Source organism: Semicossyphus pulcher, unplaced genomic scaffold (assembly GCF_022749685.1).
Source record: "Semicossyphus pulcher isolate SPU_LCO1_2020_fin unplaced genomic scaffold, fSemPul1.0.p SCAF_9, whole genome shotgun sequence".
Taxonomy (NCBI): Eukaryota; Metazoa; Chordata; class Actinopteri; order Labriformes; family Labridae; genus Semicossyphus; species Semicossyphus pulcher.
In genome coordinates this window covers 18,633,130-18,649,514 of record NW_027211770.1, presented here as the reverse complement: position 1 = coordinate 18,649,514, position 16,385 = coordinate 18,633,130, and the positions used below count along the sequence as shown (strand labels likewise).

Here is a 16,385-nt window from a genome sequence, read left to right as displayed (position 1 = left end):
CGCAGCCAGGGATGAGAAACTTGTCCCGGATATTTACCTAACTATACCTGGCTCTTCCGACGCGCCCCGTCCCGAGGTTTTCACAGCGGACACTTTGAGGAATATGACCCGACTCTGAAGAGACCGCTGAGGTATTAACAACTTTATTCTTTAGTCTTTTAAACCTTCTCTTCCCAAAAAACAGAAAACATTCAGACTGCCAAGTTGTAGTTGCGAGCTCCGCCGTAGTTTGAGTAAAGTTTGCCCGTGAAGGGTTCCTCCTCTTGGGTGTAGCTGTAGAAAAACTTCAGGTTGTCAACAGGTTCCTTGTTCGCGCTGTGGCTCAAAGTACAGCGGGGTCAACGCAGAGTTCATTATCGACAGACTGGGAGAGTCGGACAACAGAGATATGGGCCTGATACACTCTGATAGGCCCTGTGTATTCATTGGTATGTGTACGATTGGTGGAGCAGTAAATTTGAGCCTTATAATCTATGCTAGGTTTTTTTTCAATCCTGCTATGTTCACTTTTAACTTGTGCAATAATGACATGTCTGACAAATCTTTAACTGTTAAAAGCATCATAAAGTTGGCAAGTTGGACTGCATTCCCACCTTTCTGATGTCAGAAATTGATGCAATATGCAAAACACACGATGAAGTCATACTTCCTATTTTGATAATGAATCTGCTTTAAAATATAGCATTAACTTCATCAAATTCAAATTCAAACAGAGGCCTGCCTGTGAGAGGGTTATTATGGAAAACAAGTCTTCAAACTGGGACCAGCTCTGTTTTAACATATTCAAAGTGTGTCACTGTGTTCAAACATTAACCCAAACTCTGTGTGTCCTTTCAGGAAGCAGTGTGCGAGACAAGCCGCCCTGGATCCATTAATCGTTCACCTGGAAACCAAGACAGGACACATGTACGTACACACACTTGCATGCATATAGATGCTCGCATACACACACAGATTGGTAGTCTCAAAGCTAGGCTGAGTTATTGGCCTTGAGTGACTACGTGCATGCACGCATTAGTATTGCATGTGTGTGTGTTTGTGTTCATGTTGCTTCTAGCGGCTGCTCTGAGATCAGTTGTAGTGCTGTTGATGGGCGTGTTCAGCTCTGAAAATGTTTAACATTCTTATCATTCAGCTGCCTGCGAAAGGCGGAGAGAGGCAGGGAGAGGGAAGGGACATGTTCAGACCCAGGCCAAATAATAAGGAATTACACACACACGCACGCACGCACACACACACACAAGCAGTCACTCCTCTGCATTCACAGTGCATTACTCACTGCAGCCCGATGCTCCATCCAGCACATATATTACTCACCACACAATGTCATCCTCAGGGAGGTGCTTTCATTTGAAGACAACAGCCTGGAAACATCTGACACTGTTTTTGTGGTTGCGTGTGTCATGTGTGTGTGTGTCTGTGTGTTTCCAGGTCCCCTCTCAGTGACGAGCTAAGGGCAGGGTGTTTGTCTTGAGAGAGAGGCAGAGTTACCGTGGTAACAGACATGCCAAAACCGGACCTGCTCTGCCTAGTTCAGCTGCTGGACGGCACAATCGAGACCTTCAGAGTCAGCGTGCGTAACACACACACAAAACACACACACACACACACACACACACCCTGTTTCCTGTCTGTGTATGAGGAGATCATATGTTGCTTCTATCGGTCTCTGTGCTCTGCTAATGATTGCAGTGTCACTGTATGATGTAGTGACGACTATTCTTTCTCACTCCCATTGATCCACACCTCTTCTTAAACACGTTGACCTTGAGTTTGAAGGACATGCTCACCTCCTGCTTACATGAAGCTTGTCACACTAACTGTAGGAGCCTTTTTACATGATCCGCATAGCAAGCCATGCAGAGCCTGACAGCAGTATATACTGACACACAGTGACAGGCATAAACACACACATGCAGCGAGGCAATCACAATATTGCTTTCTAGGACAGCGGCTGTGCAGCGTCTTTATGTGGACGCTGGGAGAGCAGGGGGAGTGCTGTGGTTTAATGTGCAGAAGGATTCCCATAATAAACTCTTCATTACTCTCTTTTTATGGCTTCTTTGTTTGTCCTCTGTAGACTGCGGTTTATTGTTTCTCTCCGTCCGGTTGAGAGCGATCTTCACCCAGATTTTGTGATCATATACATCAAAATTGATGTTTCCATGCTGCAAGAACACAGTGTTCGCCACAGTTTACAGTAAACATTGTCCTCTTGTGATGTGACTTTGTTTCTGGAAACATAAAGTGGGGAGGAAAATGGGGGAATGCGGATGAGCTGCGGGTTTTCCCTCAAAGTGATTAATTAAAAATGATAAACCTCAGAGAGTGGTGCAGCAGATGGTCTTTTGGAAATCACCTGTATATCTTTATGACTGATTTTTAATAACATTTCAGATTTAAAACCAGTTTTAATTTCTAAACTCAGCACAGAGAAGCCCACAGATTAACCCAATCTATACACATCGCACGGTATCGTCACAAATAATCAGCCGTTAAATGTCGCTCAAAGTTTTTGGCCGATATTAAAGTTGTTTGTTGTTTCCATCTTTCAGAAGCAGGATGAAGGTGTTGTTCTGTTGGACCAAGTATGTGACCACCTGGGCCTGCAGGAGAGGCAGCTCTTCAGTCTGCAGATCAGAGAATCCAGCACAGCCATCGCCTCCATCACGGCCAACACACACTCTCCTGTGAGCTCACTGTTCATCTGCTGCACATTTGAGCTGAGATTGTAATGTATTACACTGGCTGATTGCTGTTTAGACGATTATAACCATGGGGTGTGCTTACATAGATGCTTTTTCTTGCCCCAGTTAGTCGTTACACTTAATGAATCTCTCTCTCCCTCTCTGTCAGAGATGGTTGGAGCCTGAGAAACCCTTGAAGAAGCAGATAAAAGGTATCCTTCTGAGAATTCAGAAGTCTTTTACCCAGAATCTCTAGACAAATGTATTTTTACATTGTTGTTTTAAGATTTATTTTATTTCTTTTATATTGAGGAGGTGTAGAAGAGGTCCAGTAGATGAAGGAGGTGAACTAGCAACAATAGATATAAGCCATTTCTGACAAGATGACATCTCTCTGCAGGTCTCGCTTCTCCCTTTTATCTGAACTTCAGAGTACGATTCTTCATCTCTGATCCCAACTCTCTGCAGCATGAACAGACAAGGTGAGTCCACGTGCCTCTCTGTTATGTGGGTTTTTGTAGCTGTGATATCACACTAGATATCTATCTGAATAACCTGCTTCGTCACTTAAATTATCAGGAAGATTAAGGATTTACTGGTTGGGGTCTTATTCATTTTTGACATTCTTTAGTCAGCTATCAACGTTTGTCTCACTCCAGGTCGGTTTAATCAATAAGTTCCTGTTTTCGTGATTCAGCTGAAGCTATTATTGAAAGTTATACAAGGCTGTAGCCATGCTAGCAGCCCTTTTAGGCTGTACAGCTACAATCCTAAAAAGTTGCTAATGTTTAGCCTTTTAACAATCAAAGTTTAGTGTGTTTGCATGCTAATATTCGCTTATTAGCTAACACAAAACGCAGCAGAGACTGATGGAAATGTCAGTCTTGCAGGTCATAAACTACAGTGTTGTAATTCTGACCTGATTATGGCACTGGATGAAAAGTCAGGAGATCATAAAAGTTATTACAGTTGTTCCTGTGGAGGACAGGAATGTGTGCACCAGATTATGTGACAGTCAATGCAATAGTTTTGCAACATTTCACTCAAAACCACAAATGTCAGCCTGCTGATGGAGCTGGAGCTAAAGTCAGGGGATCACCACAGCTAGTACAATTTATCCTCTGGGAACCATAAATGTATGTTGAAAGTTTTGTGGCAATCCAAAATTCAGATGTTGAAATATTTCTCTGTAGAAGACTTAGAAGATATTTCAATCTGGGTCAAGGTTGTAGAGTAACTTTCTGACAGACCAACTATGCGATCACCAGAGCCTGGCCTGTAGTTTGGCTAATAACACCAATATGTTTAAAGAAGGGGTATTATGCTGTTTCACATTTTAAGAGATATATATAATGTTACAGTGTTGGATGTCCAGACTAAACGTGGGTAAAGTTTCAAATCTGTAGGTAAAAGTATGTTGGGGGTAATCCCCAGGCTTCTCAGCTCAGTCTGCGGGCTGCTGTGAACGGCAGGTTTCACACAGTTTTTTCTACACGCTGCACTTGGTGACGTCACAAAGTGTAGCCTCGGCAGGCTTTAGAGAGCTGCATTTAGCATAATACACCCCGCCTTTAAAGATGCTTCTGCACCGAACAGACAATACAGGTGTGAGATATGGATTTATAAGGTTTGGATTAGAGATAGACCAATATGGTTCTTTCAGGGCCGATACCGATTATTAGTAGTCAAGGAGGCCGATAACCGATATTTGGAGCGGATATTCATTTGCAGTAAAAGGGAAATATTGGCGTCAAAATTTTGAATAATACAAACTCCAACACTTAACTTTGTTTAAATGCCTTTAAGCATATGTTTATTAAACAAACAAACAAAAAGCGCAGGGAGTTCCCAGGGTCAGCAGCATCTCTTATAAAGTTAACTGAAAATTTAAATAAATAAATAAATAACTTCCTGAAGTTTTATTAAGTAAATAAAACAAAGTTAAATAAAATTTGCAAAGAAATGAACTTTTTCTCCTCTCCGCCGTGTGTGTGAGCACTCTGCATGCACAGCTTTCACTGCTGATGGGCTGTTACCTGTGCCATGGCTCTGCGTGTAACCAATCAGTGCTGTGGGTGGGACAATGCTGGAGACAGAGTAGTGACTGCAGACAGAGGGGCGCGGCTGCATCAGAGCCAAAATAACCCAGTTTTAAATTGATCTATTATTGGCCGTCAGATGAAAAAAAAAGAAAGGCAGATGCCGATATGCGTCCGAAATGCCGAATATCGGCGCCGACAATCAGCCCGGCCGATAATCGGTCTATCCCTAGTTTGGATACAGCGTTAGTTGTTTTAATTCCTTTGACAGTTGTTCAGGGATGATTGAAGCCAAAGGATTTTAACTTAGCTGCACCTTCTGTTAGCTACCATAGAAGTGAATTTTACTACTTTTAGGACTTAATGATTTAAAAAAATTGCTAAGGAAGTTGATGCACCTAAAAAAAAAGGATCATCCTGACCTCTCTTTCCCTATGTGATACTGTCAGACTGGCTTCAAAGCCCGACACCCTCCTGAGGACTTGGCTTGTGTTAGTAAAGTTCCTCTTGTGTTTTCCCTGCAGGCACCTCTACTTCCTCCAGATCAGGAGTGACATTAGAGAAGGACGGTTAGTTAAACACAACACTCAACCTCCCACCCAGTTGTGCACAGTTGTATTTAGCTGTTTCAATGTATAATCATGGAGTATGATTGCAGGTTGCAGTGCCCGCTGAGTGCAGCTGTAGTGTTGTCCTCTTATGCAGTGCAGTGTAAGTCCCATCTCTTTCTCGAGAAACAAATGATTAATGACTTAAAAATAACAGTGTGAGTAATAGTCCTTTATAAGGACGCTCGAAATAAGCAGCACATGTCAGTGTGTGGATGCTCTCTGTCAATCACCTGCAGCTGAGATGGGGGATCACTGTCCGCCCCGCCTTCCTGGGTACCTCTCTAAGTGCTACTTCATTCCCGGGCAGGACGAAGACTTCCTGTCTAAAGTGGAGGATCTGCATCCACAGCACAAGTAACCCAGATAGTTCTTTACATGTAGTTGCCTCTTAAACACCTGGTTTGCTGTTGTTGTATGTGTGACTCTGTGTGCTTTCAGGGGGCTGAAGCAGAGTGAGGCAGAGCTGTGTTTCCTCAACACGGCACGGACGCTGGAGTTGTACGGAGTGGAGCTGCATGCTGCCATGGTACCCTGATTAAACTTTCATTAAATATTTCATGTTTTATTCTAACCTCCTCTCACGTGAGACGCTTCTCGCCTCGTCTTACTTTCTGTCAGGACTCGAACGACGCCCCTCTGATGGTGGGCTTGGCCTCCAGTGGTGTTGCTGTGTTCTGTAATATGATTTGCTCCAGTTTCTTCCCCTGGTGAGTGATGATGATGCCACTAATTGCACGGCTTGTTTCCTGTAATTTCTGAAGCTTTTATCCAGTTGATTGTTCACATGCAGGGGGAACATCATCAAGATTTCATTCAAGAGGAGACGCTTTGTTATTCATCTGAAACGTAAACATGTGAGTCCCTCGATGATTTATTTGTTCCTAACAGTTACAAATTTCCTCGAAACTAATTAACTTTTTTTGCTTTATATCGAGCTTTGGTATTGCTAATATTGGCGCAGGAATTATGCTCAAATTGCACAAATACAAGCCCAGCTTTTGCATGGTGTACTTAGTTGTTTACATGACAATGATTTATGCATCTCCAGACTTTTGGCAGGAAGTTATAAATCATTCATAAATAATATAAGATAAGGCAGTGTTTTTATCCCCTCTTATTTCTGTAGTAACATAACAGTGATGTGACCTTGAATATGGGAGTTACATTACAATAACTGTGTATGTTGCAGGGGGAGACCCAGGATTGTGAGGTGTCCCTGGTTCTGCCCTGTCCAAAGACCTGTAAGAACCTGTGGAGGTCCTGCGTGGACCATCACTCCTTCTTCAGCTCCAACCGCACTGCCCGGAGTCCCAAACTCAACAACAGCACAGTTCAGTCCTACAGGAAGCTGATAACACAACACCTGGGGCTGGGCAACAGTAAACCTGAGAGGTGAGCCTGTGCTTGGTCATGTACATTCACATGTACGTCATTAATACTGAGCTCTCTTTAAATCCTTCACTTGCAGTGGTCCAGTGTGCCAGCGTGTGGTGGGGGGGATGGTGTGGAACCCAGTCCTGCGGAGGTCAATTTCATCAGAGCATCTCGAGACCAAGAGTCTGCCTTCTAGATCGCCCCCGTCCACCCCCAACTGGTACGACCTGCAGGATCAACCCGAACTATAAGCTCTTGATGCTGCAGTCCTTCTCTCTTCACTGTCATTTCATAAGTCCTATATTCACCTTGTTTTTAGAAAAGCTAACCTGACCTGGTTTGTCTCTCTGGCAGGCGAAGTCCTCGAATTCGCCACGGCATCCGTAAGCCTCGTCCTTCCTCGGTGGAACTGACCAATGACCTGAAAGACATGTCAGAGGGGGAGGATGTCTTCTACACGTACAGGGTGTCTGTGAGCAGCAGCAAGGACAGTGAAGGAGACTCCTCACCCCAAGAGTTAGTACCAGCTACAACAAAAATGCGGTTTCTACCTTTGAGGGACACTCTCAGTCTCTCTGTCATGTCAGTGGACTTTGGTGGCATGAAAGTTTCATCATTTTTATGTCTAAAGTTTGACTTAGCGCATTTATGCTAATGTCTCACCTTTATGTAAGAGGTAAGCATTCTCGTAATCAACTGATGTGACAGCTGCCTCCAATTTTTCTAAGATTTGGCTGTGATGTTACCTCCAATGATTAGCTAAATTACTAAAAGGAACTCTTCATGCATGTGCCTTTCTTCAGCAGTAAGCCTCAACCAAAGATGGTTTATTCAAGACTTAAGAGGCACCACTCTGTATTGTTTCATATGTGGATGTTTGGAAAGACATAAAGAGGTTCATTTGAGATTACTGGTGAACACTGTGTAGACCACCAGATATTGAATATGTTCCCAAAATTAACCCACTATTTATGTCCATAACCACAGTTGAGCTGCACAGGGACTAAAGATGGAGATAAGCTTGTAAGCTTCAAATCTCTTTTTTGGAGATTAATGTATTTTGCACATGGTCGCAGATACAAATACATTTATTTAAAGTAACAGTGACGGATAAGGATGTAGTCAGAATTATGATTTGATCATATTAACTCATCGTTCTACAATCTACAACTGAGGGTGAAAAGAATCTCCTCTGTTCTTCTCTTTCAGCCTTTCTGGCACTTACAGCCATGGGACAGATGAAGCTTTGTTGCAAACTGATGACAGCATCGGGGAGGAGGATGGTGACCACAGCTTACAACACTACGATAAGGTCTATTATCTAATCATTAAAGATGTTATCTCGAAGATTTCAGCTTTGTTCTCATTGGCACCTCTAGGTAACTGCAGGAGGACACCAATTTAACCAATGTCCACGGTTGGCTCCGATTGTAACTCCTAAATTTTCCTCGCTGACGGTCGCTTTCCTTTTTAGACTGTTTGCCTTCATCTGAACGTCGAATTTGTTTCCTTTTCTTTGGATTTTCACTTATTTTTGAAGTTGTATCTGTAGTCATCGATCTTTTCTTTGTTTGTTGAGTCATAGTAGATTACTGTTTACTCGCAACACTTGCAGAGACCGGAAAAGCAGCCGCTTAGCTCCGCCTACCCTCTCTGGCAGACCAACCACTGCTGGGTGATGGGAAACGTGTCACTAACTGGGCGCCGCTTGTGATTTTTTCCGACACCCAGTCTGTAATACTGCAACTGCAAAGGCTTTCATCAGTGGGCCATAGGCTCAATCACCATTGTGTTACCTCATTTGGCGATAGATAGTGACTTTCCTTTTTTTCAGTCAAAATAATTGAAGTAATAACTATGTATCCGTGCTTGTGTGTGTAAATGCGATTGGATTCTGAGCTCTCGTGTCTTCACAGGCTGCGCTTGGCGACAGTGACTTGATGCTTATATGTATTGCCCCGGATCATGAGGGCAAGTTTGGCTTCAATGTTAAAGTAGGTGAAACTCCTACACTTCTACCTGCGTCCTTTACCTTGCCAAAGTATTAAATGTTTTTTGTTGTTTGCTCACATTGTGTTTTTGTTGTCACTCCTCCTCTTCCTCTCTTGCTCCATTTTATTTCCCAACTCCTGCCAGGGTGGGGTGGATCAGAAGATGCCTCTAGCCATATCCCACGTTAAACCTGACTCTCCGGTGAGAACAGACTCAGAGGTGTTTGTGTTTTGACAGCCTGCTGTCTCCAGGTTGTGTCACAATGGCTTTCATGATGAAACAGAAGCACAATTTGGACTGATGGATAATTATAACGCAAGATGTATTTGACTGTAAAGATGGAGCGGTGTTTGTTGTGGAGCTTTTATATGAGCCTGTGTTGTTTGTAGGCGGGTCGATGTGAGCCCAAACTCCTGGAGGGAGACCTGGTGGTGCTCATCAACGGTCGAGACATTTCTGAACACACACATGACCAGGTCGTCATGTTCATACGAGCCAGCAGAGAGTCGCACTCCAGAGAGCTCGCCTTGCTTATCAGACGTAAAGGTGTGTGTATGAGAGACAGAGACACAAGACAGCTGCGTGTGACTCAGAAGTGCACGCTGTCTTGTCAAGTTTCAATGAATATTTATCACAGCCTTGAACTCTCCTTGTATTTAAGGTCCTGGCCGCGTGGCACCCCTGCTGCAGTTGCCTCCCGCCCTCACGCTCACCGGCCAATCACAGGGAGACAAGTCCCCGTCATCGGGCCAGTCGGAGCGGGTCACGACACTGGAGGAATCCATGAGGCAGCTGGAGAGAGGAATACAGTCTGGCACACTGTGTTTCCACTTTGAGGTATTAAAAATGCAGGTGGGAGCTAAACGGTGACAGGGTATTTAAAAGCTTTTATGTACAGTTAATACTTTTTTTCAAAGTGGGATTTTGTTCCACTCAGTATTTGTGGGGATCATAACAAGCCTTTTAAGTGCTGATATCAGGGCGGATGATGGCCCAAATCTCCTGACAATCTAAAACAAAGATGCCACAATATGCTAACCTGCATGTGTGTGTGTTTTTTTTGCTTGTAATTTCTAGAATTTATACAGGAGGAAGCCTGGTCTTACTCTCAGCGATGCTCGGCTCCCTGAGAACATGGAGAAGAATCGTTATAAGGATGTTTTACCTTGTAAGTGCTTCTTATTCTAACCCCCTGTGCCCTACCTGCTCCCCCCTCCACCTCATCTCTGTGCTACCTTTCTAACCTTGATGTGGAGCTCACTGCTGTGGCATCTCATGAAATTTAATTGGTGGAGCCTGTGGTTCTGTTATGACCCTCGCATGCACTGACGTCCTGCTCTCCTTCCAGATGATGCCACCAGAGTGGTGCTGAATGGCCAGGAGGACTACATCAACGCCAGCCACGTTACGGTGTGCATCACTGATATGAAACTGTCCCTGTCTGACATTTTGATGTAAACTCATCCTCTGCGTCCTGCGTGTGCATCTGTGTGTGTTTATTTGTCCGTCTCTTAGGTGGCGCCCCCAGCGTCTGGTGTATGTTTACGTTATGTTGCGGCTCAGGGTCCGTTGCCACAGACCTGCACTCACTTTTGGCAGACTGTTTGGGAGCAACAGACACACACCATCATCATGCTAACAACTCTGACAGAGAGGGGACGGGTATACATACTTCTACACGTTCTTACTTTTATCCTGTAAACAGCCACATTTACACAGGAAGGAGTAAACAGGAGAAACATTTTAAATTATACAGCTCGATACCAGCAGTGCATTTACACAGTGTTCAGGCAGCACTGTGTGCTCATTGTTACATGCTGCCTCATGTTATTTGGTGGATTATTATTTTAATAACAAACCTCAGCGGTGATGTTTGCACACAATAATAATCAATTGGCACAGTTGTGAATAATTACAGTGTGAAGGGAAAAGCTAAATATGAAGTGTGAGCAGGGTGCCAGAGAGATAAATCATCTGAGGGTGAAAACACATCGACGGAGGCAGCAAGATATCAAGGTCCTGTTGAATGAATATGTCTCTGTCTCTGTTGCCTGGTTACCAGATGCTTTCATTAATTGATCATTTTCCTGATGATAGTCGAGTACCTTGAGTTTCTGTCTACTTCAGATCACACGCACCCACACATGTATACACACTCAACACACACAAACACCCATAAATTGAGAATCAGTTCACATCCTGATGAATTGCTTTTCTTCCTCAGTCCGCCGGCTTGAATTTATCATGCTGTTGAACATAAGTGTGGCTTCATGAGAGCCGAGCTCAGCTGATGTAGCAAGGACAGTAAATTTTATCCTGACTGATGACTCACGTCATATGTAATGTGATTTGTTGTTGATGTCATACACTTGCAGACCAAGTGCCACCAGTACTGGCCGCATCCGCCGGAAGTCAAGGATTATGGGCACATGCGGGTGAAGTGTCACTCAGAGGAGTGCAACCTGGCGTACGTGACGCGGCAGTTCACTCTGACACACACACAGGTACAAAAGCAAATACAGCTGCAATCATTATCAATTAATTACAGCAGTAAATGAATCAGCAACCTTTTTGATAAATCATTAATTTACATATTTAAACATTGTCTTGTTTCAGCTTTTCAAATGTGAACATGTGCAGCTTTTTCTTGTTTATTTTGGCTTTGGGGCTTTTGTTTAGATAAAAACAAGATCATTGACATCTCTTTTGTCTGTTTTCTGATCTTATATTTGCCTAACTGTTTTGGGAATTGGGAAAATCTGTTGGCAGATTACCAAATTATGAGAAAGAATTAGCCCCTTGTAGCAAAATCATCCACGTGAAACATGAGAAGAGCACGTGCATGACCACACAACACGGAGCGTTTCTGTTTGTATGTTTGCAGTGACATGTACCATGTTTGTGCCATATGTCACATAGCAGAGCTCACCACGGGCAGCTAACAATCAGCCAACATACACTCACTTCCATATGGGTGGTTTGGTGTGTGGGTGGGTGTGAGCATTAGGGTGTATTAACAATGTTTCTTAGCACACCTGTACGTAGGTGTTGGTGGGCAGGTATGTTTTGGTGTGAGGCTCTTCTTTCTAACAACTATTTGGTAGATAACCTTATTAAAGGAGCTGTACTCCACACACCGTACAGGTAAATAAACAGATGATGCTCAAGGAGGCATGAAGTCAGAATGCACACACATGCATACACAGATACTGCTGTGTGGGCCCATCTGTTCCTCTGGCGGAGCGAGTTAATCCCTGCATGGAGTCACAGGTCACATGACCAGTATAAACTCTAAACTCAGCCGTTCTCCTCCCTGCCTTCACTTTTTTTTTCAACTCTAGTCCATGCTCTCTCCCCTCCACCTGTTTTTCTGTTTTCATCTCACCGTGTCCCCCTACATGTCCTAATCTCACCTACTGGTCACGTGCAGTTTTGTTCTGCTCACCTGCTCTGTTATTCCCCCTGTATGGGTTTTAGTGTTATCGCACACTGGATATTGTCTGTGTGTGAGCCTGCAGCGCTGCAGTCTCATGTTTCATGTTTATCATTTTAAATACAGGTTATGTAATACTTTAAATCTCTCTGATTGTCTGCCTTTCTCTGTGTGTGTGTCTGTTTGTTTGGTGTGTGTGTGTGTGTGTGTGTGTGTGTGTGTGTGTGTGTGTGTGTGTTAGCGGGGCGAGGAACGTGCAGTTACACACCTGCAGTATGTCGCGTGGCCGGACCACGGCGTACCCGATGACCCTTCAGACTTCCTGCTGTTCATCAGCTCGGTGAGGGAGAGGAGGAGAGGTGAAGAGCCACTAATGGTACACTGCAGGTAACACTCACACACACACACACACACACTTACTCTATTGAGCATTTCCAGCATGTTAGTACCTTCCTCTATTACACACTTCATGTTTGTTTTGAATTACTGTTTCAGCGCTGGGATTGGACGGACAGGTGTTCTGATCACCATGGAAACGGCACTGTGTCTGTTGGACGAGGGTCGGCCGGTGTTCCCGCTGGACATTGTCAAAACACTGAGAGATCAGCGAGCCATGATGGTTCAGACCACGGTACAGAGACACAGATAAGGGATTCATGATAATACTCTCAGCTACAGTGTCTGTTTTTTACCTTATTTATTTAACGTTGTAGCTTAACCGTAGCTAGGATAAAATAATTACGGGATGACATTTTTTACCCAAAAGCTCAAAGGTCACTTCACTGTAATGTTCTTAAAGGAGCAGTTCGCCCCTGGAAAAAGCCACTGTCAGTCAAAGCTGGTGTTCTCTGTAATCGATAGAAGCAATAATGTTTGAAATTGGCGCCATAGCTGTGGAGAAAGTTGTACAAACAGATCGTGGTTTCGCCCATTCTACATTCCTACAACACCCAGCATGCATTGCGCCTCTCCCCCTGAAAAGAACGGCCCAGCGAGAGACGCTGGACTGAAATACTACCGTTTTCGCTGCAGGCAATGGCTCAGAATCCGAAATACGATGAGAATATACCGGTGGATCGTCTAAAAAATCCTCGGGTCTGTGGTCTACATTTCAAAGCTGACTATTTTGAACGAGACATGACATTGGAGGCGGGCGTCCTAGATTGAGGAAGTGTAGTTTAGCAAGCTCCCTGTCCTCTGCCAGATGACGCGTTGTACGACGTTGGAGAAGCGGATAGCGTCCTCCAAAGGCACAGAGCAAATTTGCATTTTTTTTTACCATAATGGCATTAGCTGCCCACAATAGCATGATAGGACTGAGATTTAAAATCGGCCAAAATGGCCCTTTAAGTCCTGGAAAATCACGTTTCTGTAATAAATAAAAACAGCAGCTTTGGTTTTTGCCTTTATTAGCCGGATAATAATTATGTTAAATTGTCGATAGTTTGGTTAAATACAGTTGAAGGAAAGAGCTTCTCTTAGAACCCCATATTAGAAATTTCCAGGAGACTTACTGTGTCAAATTAACTCTAAATTATTTTTAGAGGTTAATGTCACACTTTTGGACATCTGTGGGGTTTTTGTCATCTTTAACCTTCATTAACTGGCAGAAATGTGACTGCCGCAGTATCACACTGATGGCTGGTGAGTGAGAAGAGGCAAGCAGAGGTCTGGAAACCGCGCTCTCTCAGTGGTATCTGTGGAGGGAGAGGAAAGTGTTACTCATTGATTTGATGGGAGGTAGTGCTGGGAATATGGCAGCCCTCCAGTCACCAGCCTCCTTCTGGGCCACTACCGCCACCACTATCACCCTTATTTTGAAAGGAGATCCTGTCCCTGCAGGCTTCTTCTCTCTGATGTTTTTGTGCTGATGGAAAGCTTCCTCAGGTTTCCCTCATGTGTTTGTGTCTCTGACAGTGACGGAAAACAGGCACAGTTAGAGGACAAACCCTCCATATGCTGAATGATGAGCCTGGGATTATTCTGTGTTTATATTTTTGTCAACAAATCCCATAAAAAGACCAAAACCAATAATGTGTTGGTACATTTTCCCATCAATTCCAGGTTTCTTGCCTTGCCTGTGACACTCTTTGGTTCCTCCTGCAAGTGTAAAAATATTAAATTGGGTGTCAACATACAGATGACAAATCAATCCAACTACCAAGTCCACTCATTAGCCTGTTCTTGAGTTTTTCAGATCACACAATCTTCCTCAGCACATGTAGTCAATAGTAAGTTTTATTTTTATGGATAGTAGCAGCATGGCTTCATGGACTGTTGGTCAGTCAACCACTTTGGTTAAGACCAACTTTAACAACTATAACTTGGTTTCCCATAAAAATTAGTGCACCAATCATGGTTTTAAAACTACTTGCTGACTTAAGCATGTAGCTCCCATCAGCCTCTGCTGTACTTTGTGTTTAACTGTTAGCATGCAAACACGCTAAACAAAGACGGTAAACAATTTACCTGCTAAACTTCAGCATGTTAGCAAGTTAACATGTTAGCATGCTGAGTTTAGCATTTAGCTCAAAGTTCAATTATGAATACATGAGCTGCTAGCCACAAATTCTATTTACTGTCACTATTTTCTAACTTTTCCCTTAGCTCCACTGTGAGGTTGACACTAACAATACATTTAAACTTTTGTTTCGGGCCAATTATCTGAAATAACAGTTAAATTCACATCAGCCTCTGCTGTACTTTGTGTGTATTTTACAACATTATACCTGCAAAACATCAGCATGTTAGCAAGTCATCATTAACATGTTAGCATGCTGACTTTAGCATTTAGCTCCCATCAGCCTTTCCTCTACTTTGTGTTTATTTTACAACTGTTAGCATGCAAACACGTTAAACTAAGACGGTGAACATTACACCTGCTAAACATCAGCATGTTAGCACGTCTTCATTAATATGTTAGCATGCTGACTTTAGCATTTAGCTCAAGTACCATTATACATAAGTACGTCCTCATAGAGCTGCTAGCATGGCCTAATTTCTTAAAAGCAGGGGGTAAGTATTATTCACACTGCAGTAAAAACAGGCATTTTTAGGGACTATTTTAGCCTTTCATTAATATGCGTTTGGTGTGTTATTTAAGGTGACTGCAGGAGCATGGTGCATATTGGATTGACCACGTTCTTGGTGATAAAGAAACAAGTTACCCAGTGCAATAGAGTCACTCATTAATGTGTTTTAAAGTTTCTGGAAGACAGCGGACAGCGTTTGTTAGTGGGATATATTTTAACAATAAAATAAAAATGTATCCATTTATATATATCCAGTATTACCATTCTGAAAGCAGCAGCGTTTAATACCTAATAACACTATGTTATTTCTGTGTTTCAGTGTCAGTTCCAGTTTGTGTGTGAGGCTGTTGTCCGAGTCTACAAAGAGAAGCAGGAAGGATCTACAGCACCATAACTTAAATCAGCAACAGGACCAGAACAGACTCATCATTTGTCGTCCCTGTGACTTCCACAGAGGGACTGCCACAGATTAACCTCTATGTGGGACTCGCTCACAGACTGGATAATGAGAGTATAACCAGCTTCAGAGCATCGCTGTCTGTGATCTGTGTAGCCTAGATTCAATGTGAGAGTATGAATCTTACACCTAGTGGCCTTTGTTTTAAACAATGCTTGTAGAGGCTGCGGTCTCCATAGAGACTGATGTGAGACGGATGTGAGCTGCTAATTTCTGTCCAAGAGGCCACTCAGGAATGTTGTCTCTACTTATTAAGCTACGTGTGCCACAGGCTGAGGCGTCCCAGTCGGAAGATCAAACAGGGCAGCAGAGGCGGACCAGGAACGTAATAATCTCTACTTTATCTGTGTGTCAGAAGACAAAGAGCAAGGCCGGCTTTAGATCACTACAGATACTGCAAGGTTGTGGTGGTGCAGCTAGAGAATCATCAAACCCTTTGTTAAACACTCTTAAATTATTAAGACACTAAATAAACACTGATTTATACCGATGTGTCTGCGTTGTTATTTCCTCTGACATTATAAATTAGATCATTAAATGGGTATTTGTCACTTTATGTTCAGATTCTTTGCTGTCCTAGAGGCAATACAAAACCCTTCACACTTCCCTGCAGAGTGAGCTGCTCACTGAAGTGAGAGTAGTCTGGTGATTTAACCTTTAGCTGAGTGTCTCTGAAGCTGGCAACATATCAGTGAAACTATCTCAGCATCATAAATCAGCCAGAACTCTCGAATATTGACTTACATAAAGACACTATACC

The 16,385-nt window shown here is 43.3% G+C and overlaps 1 protein-coding gene across 1 annotated transcript; it reads left to right on the top strand.

Moving 5' to 3' along the window:
- On the top strand, positions 1-16,105 carry ptpn3 (protein tyrosine phosphatase non-receptor type 3). Its single transcript, XM_069656140.1, has 27 exons — positions 1-131; positions 838-906; positions 1,432-1,573; positions 2,556-2,690; positions 2,857-2,899; positions 3,088-3,169; positions 5,251-5,295; positions 5,385-5,437; positions 5,574-5,691; positions 5,776-5,863; positions 5,956-6,044; positions 6,128-6,191; positions 6,527-6,729; positions 6,806-6,931; positions 7,066-7,227; positions 7,921-8,023; positions 8,628-8,705; positions 8,848-8,904; positions 9,093-9,249; positions 9,365-9,540; positions 9,781-9,871; positions 10,052-10,113; positions 10,219-10,365; positions 11,079-11,207; positions 12,378-12,523; positions 12,632-12,767; positions 15,488-16,105. The coding sequence occupies exons 3-27, from the start codon at positions 1,505-1,507 to the stop codon at positions 15,560-15,562; spliced, it is 2,634 nt and encodes an 877-aa protein (XP_069512241.1). The 5' UTR covers positions 1-131; positions 838-906; positions 1,432-1,504; the 3' UTR covers positions 15,563-16,105.
- Positions 16,106-16,385: the final 280 nt, after the last annotated feature.

Bases quoted from the DNA above. Each gene is read 5' to 3' on its own strand.
- ptpn3 (XM_069656140.1), top strand. From the start codon at position 1,505: ATGCCAAAACCGGACCTGCTCTGCCTAGTTCAGCTGCTGGACGGCACA. The intron at 3,170-5,250 runs GTGAGTCCACGT...TTTTCCCTGCAG, and splicing joins CTGCAGCATGAACAGACAAG to GCACCTCTACTTCCTCCAGA. The intron at 6,192-6,526 runs GTGAGTCCCTCG...TGTATGTTGCAG, and splicing joins TTCATCTGAAACGTAAACAT to GGGGAGACCCAGGATTGTGA.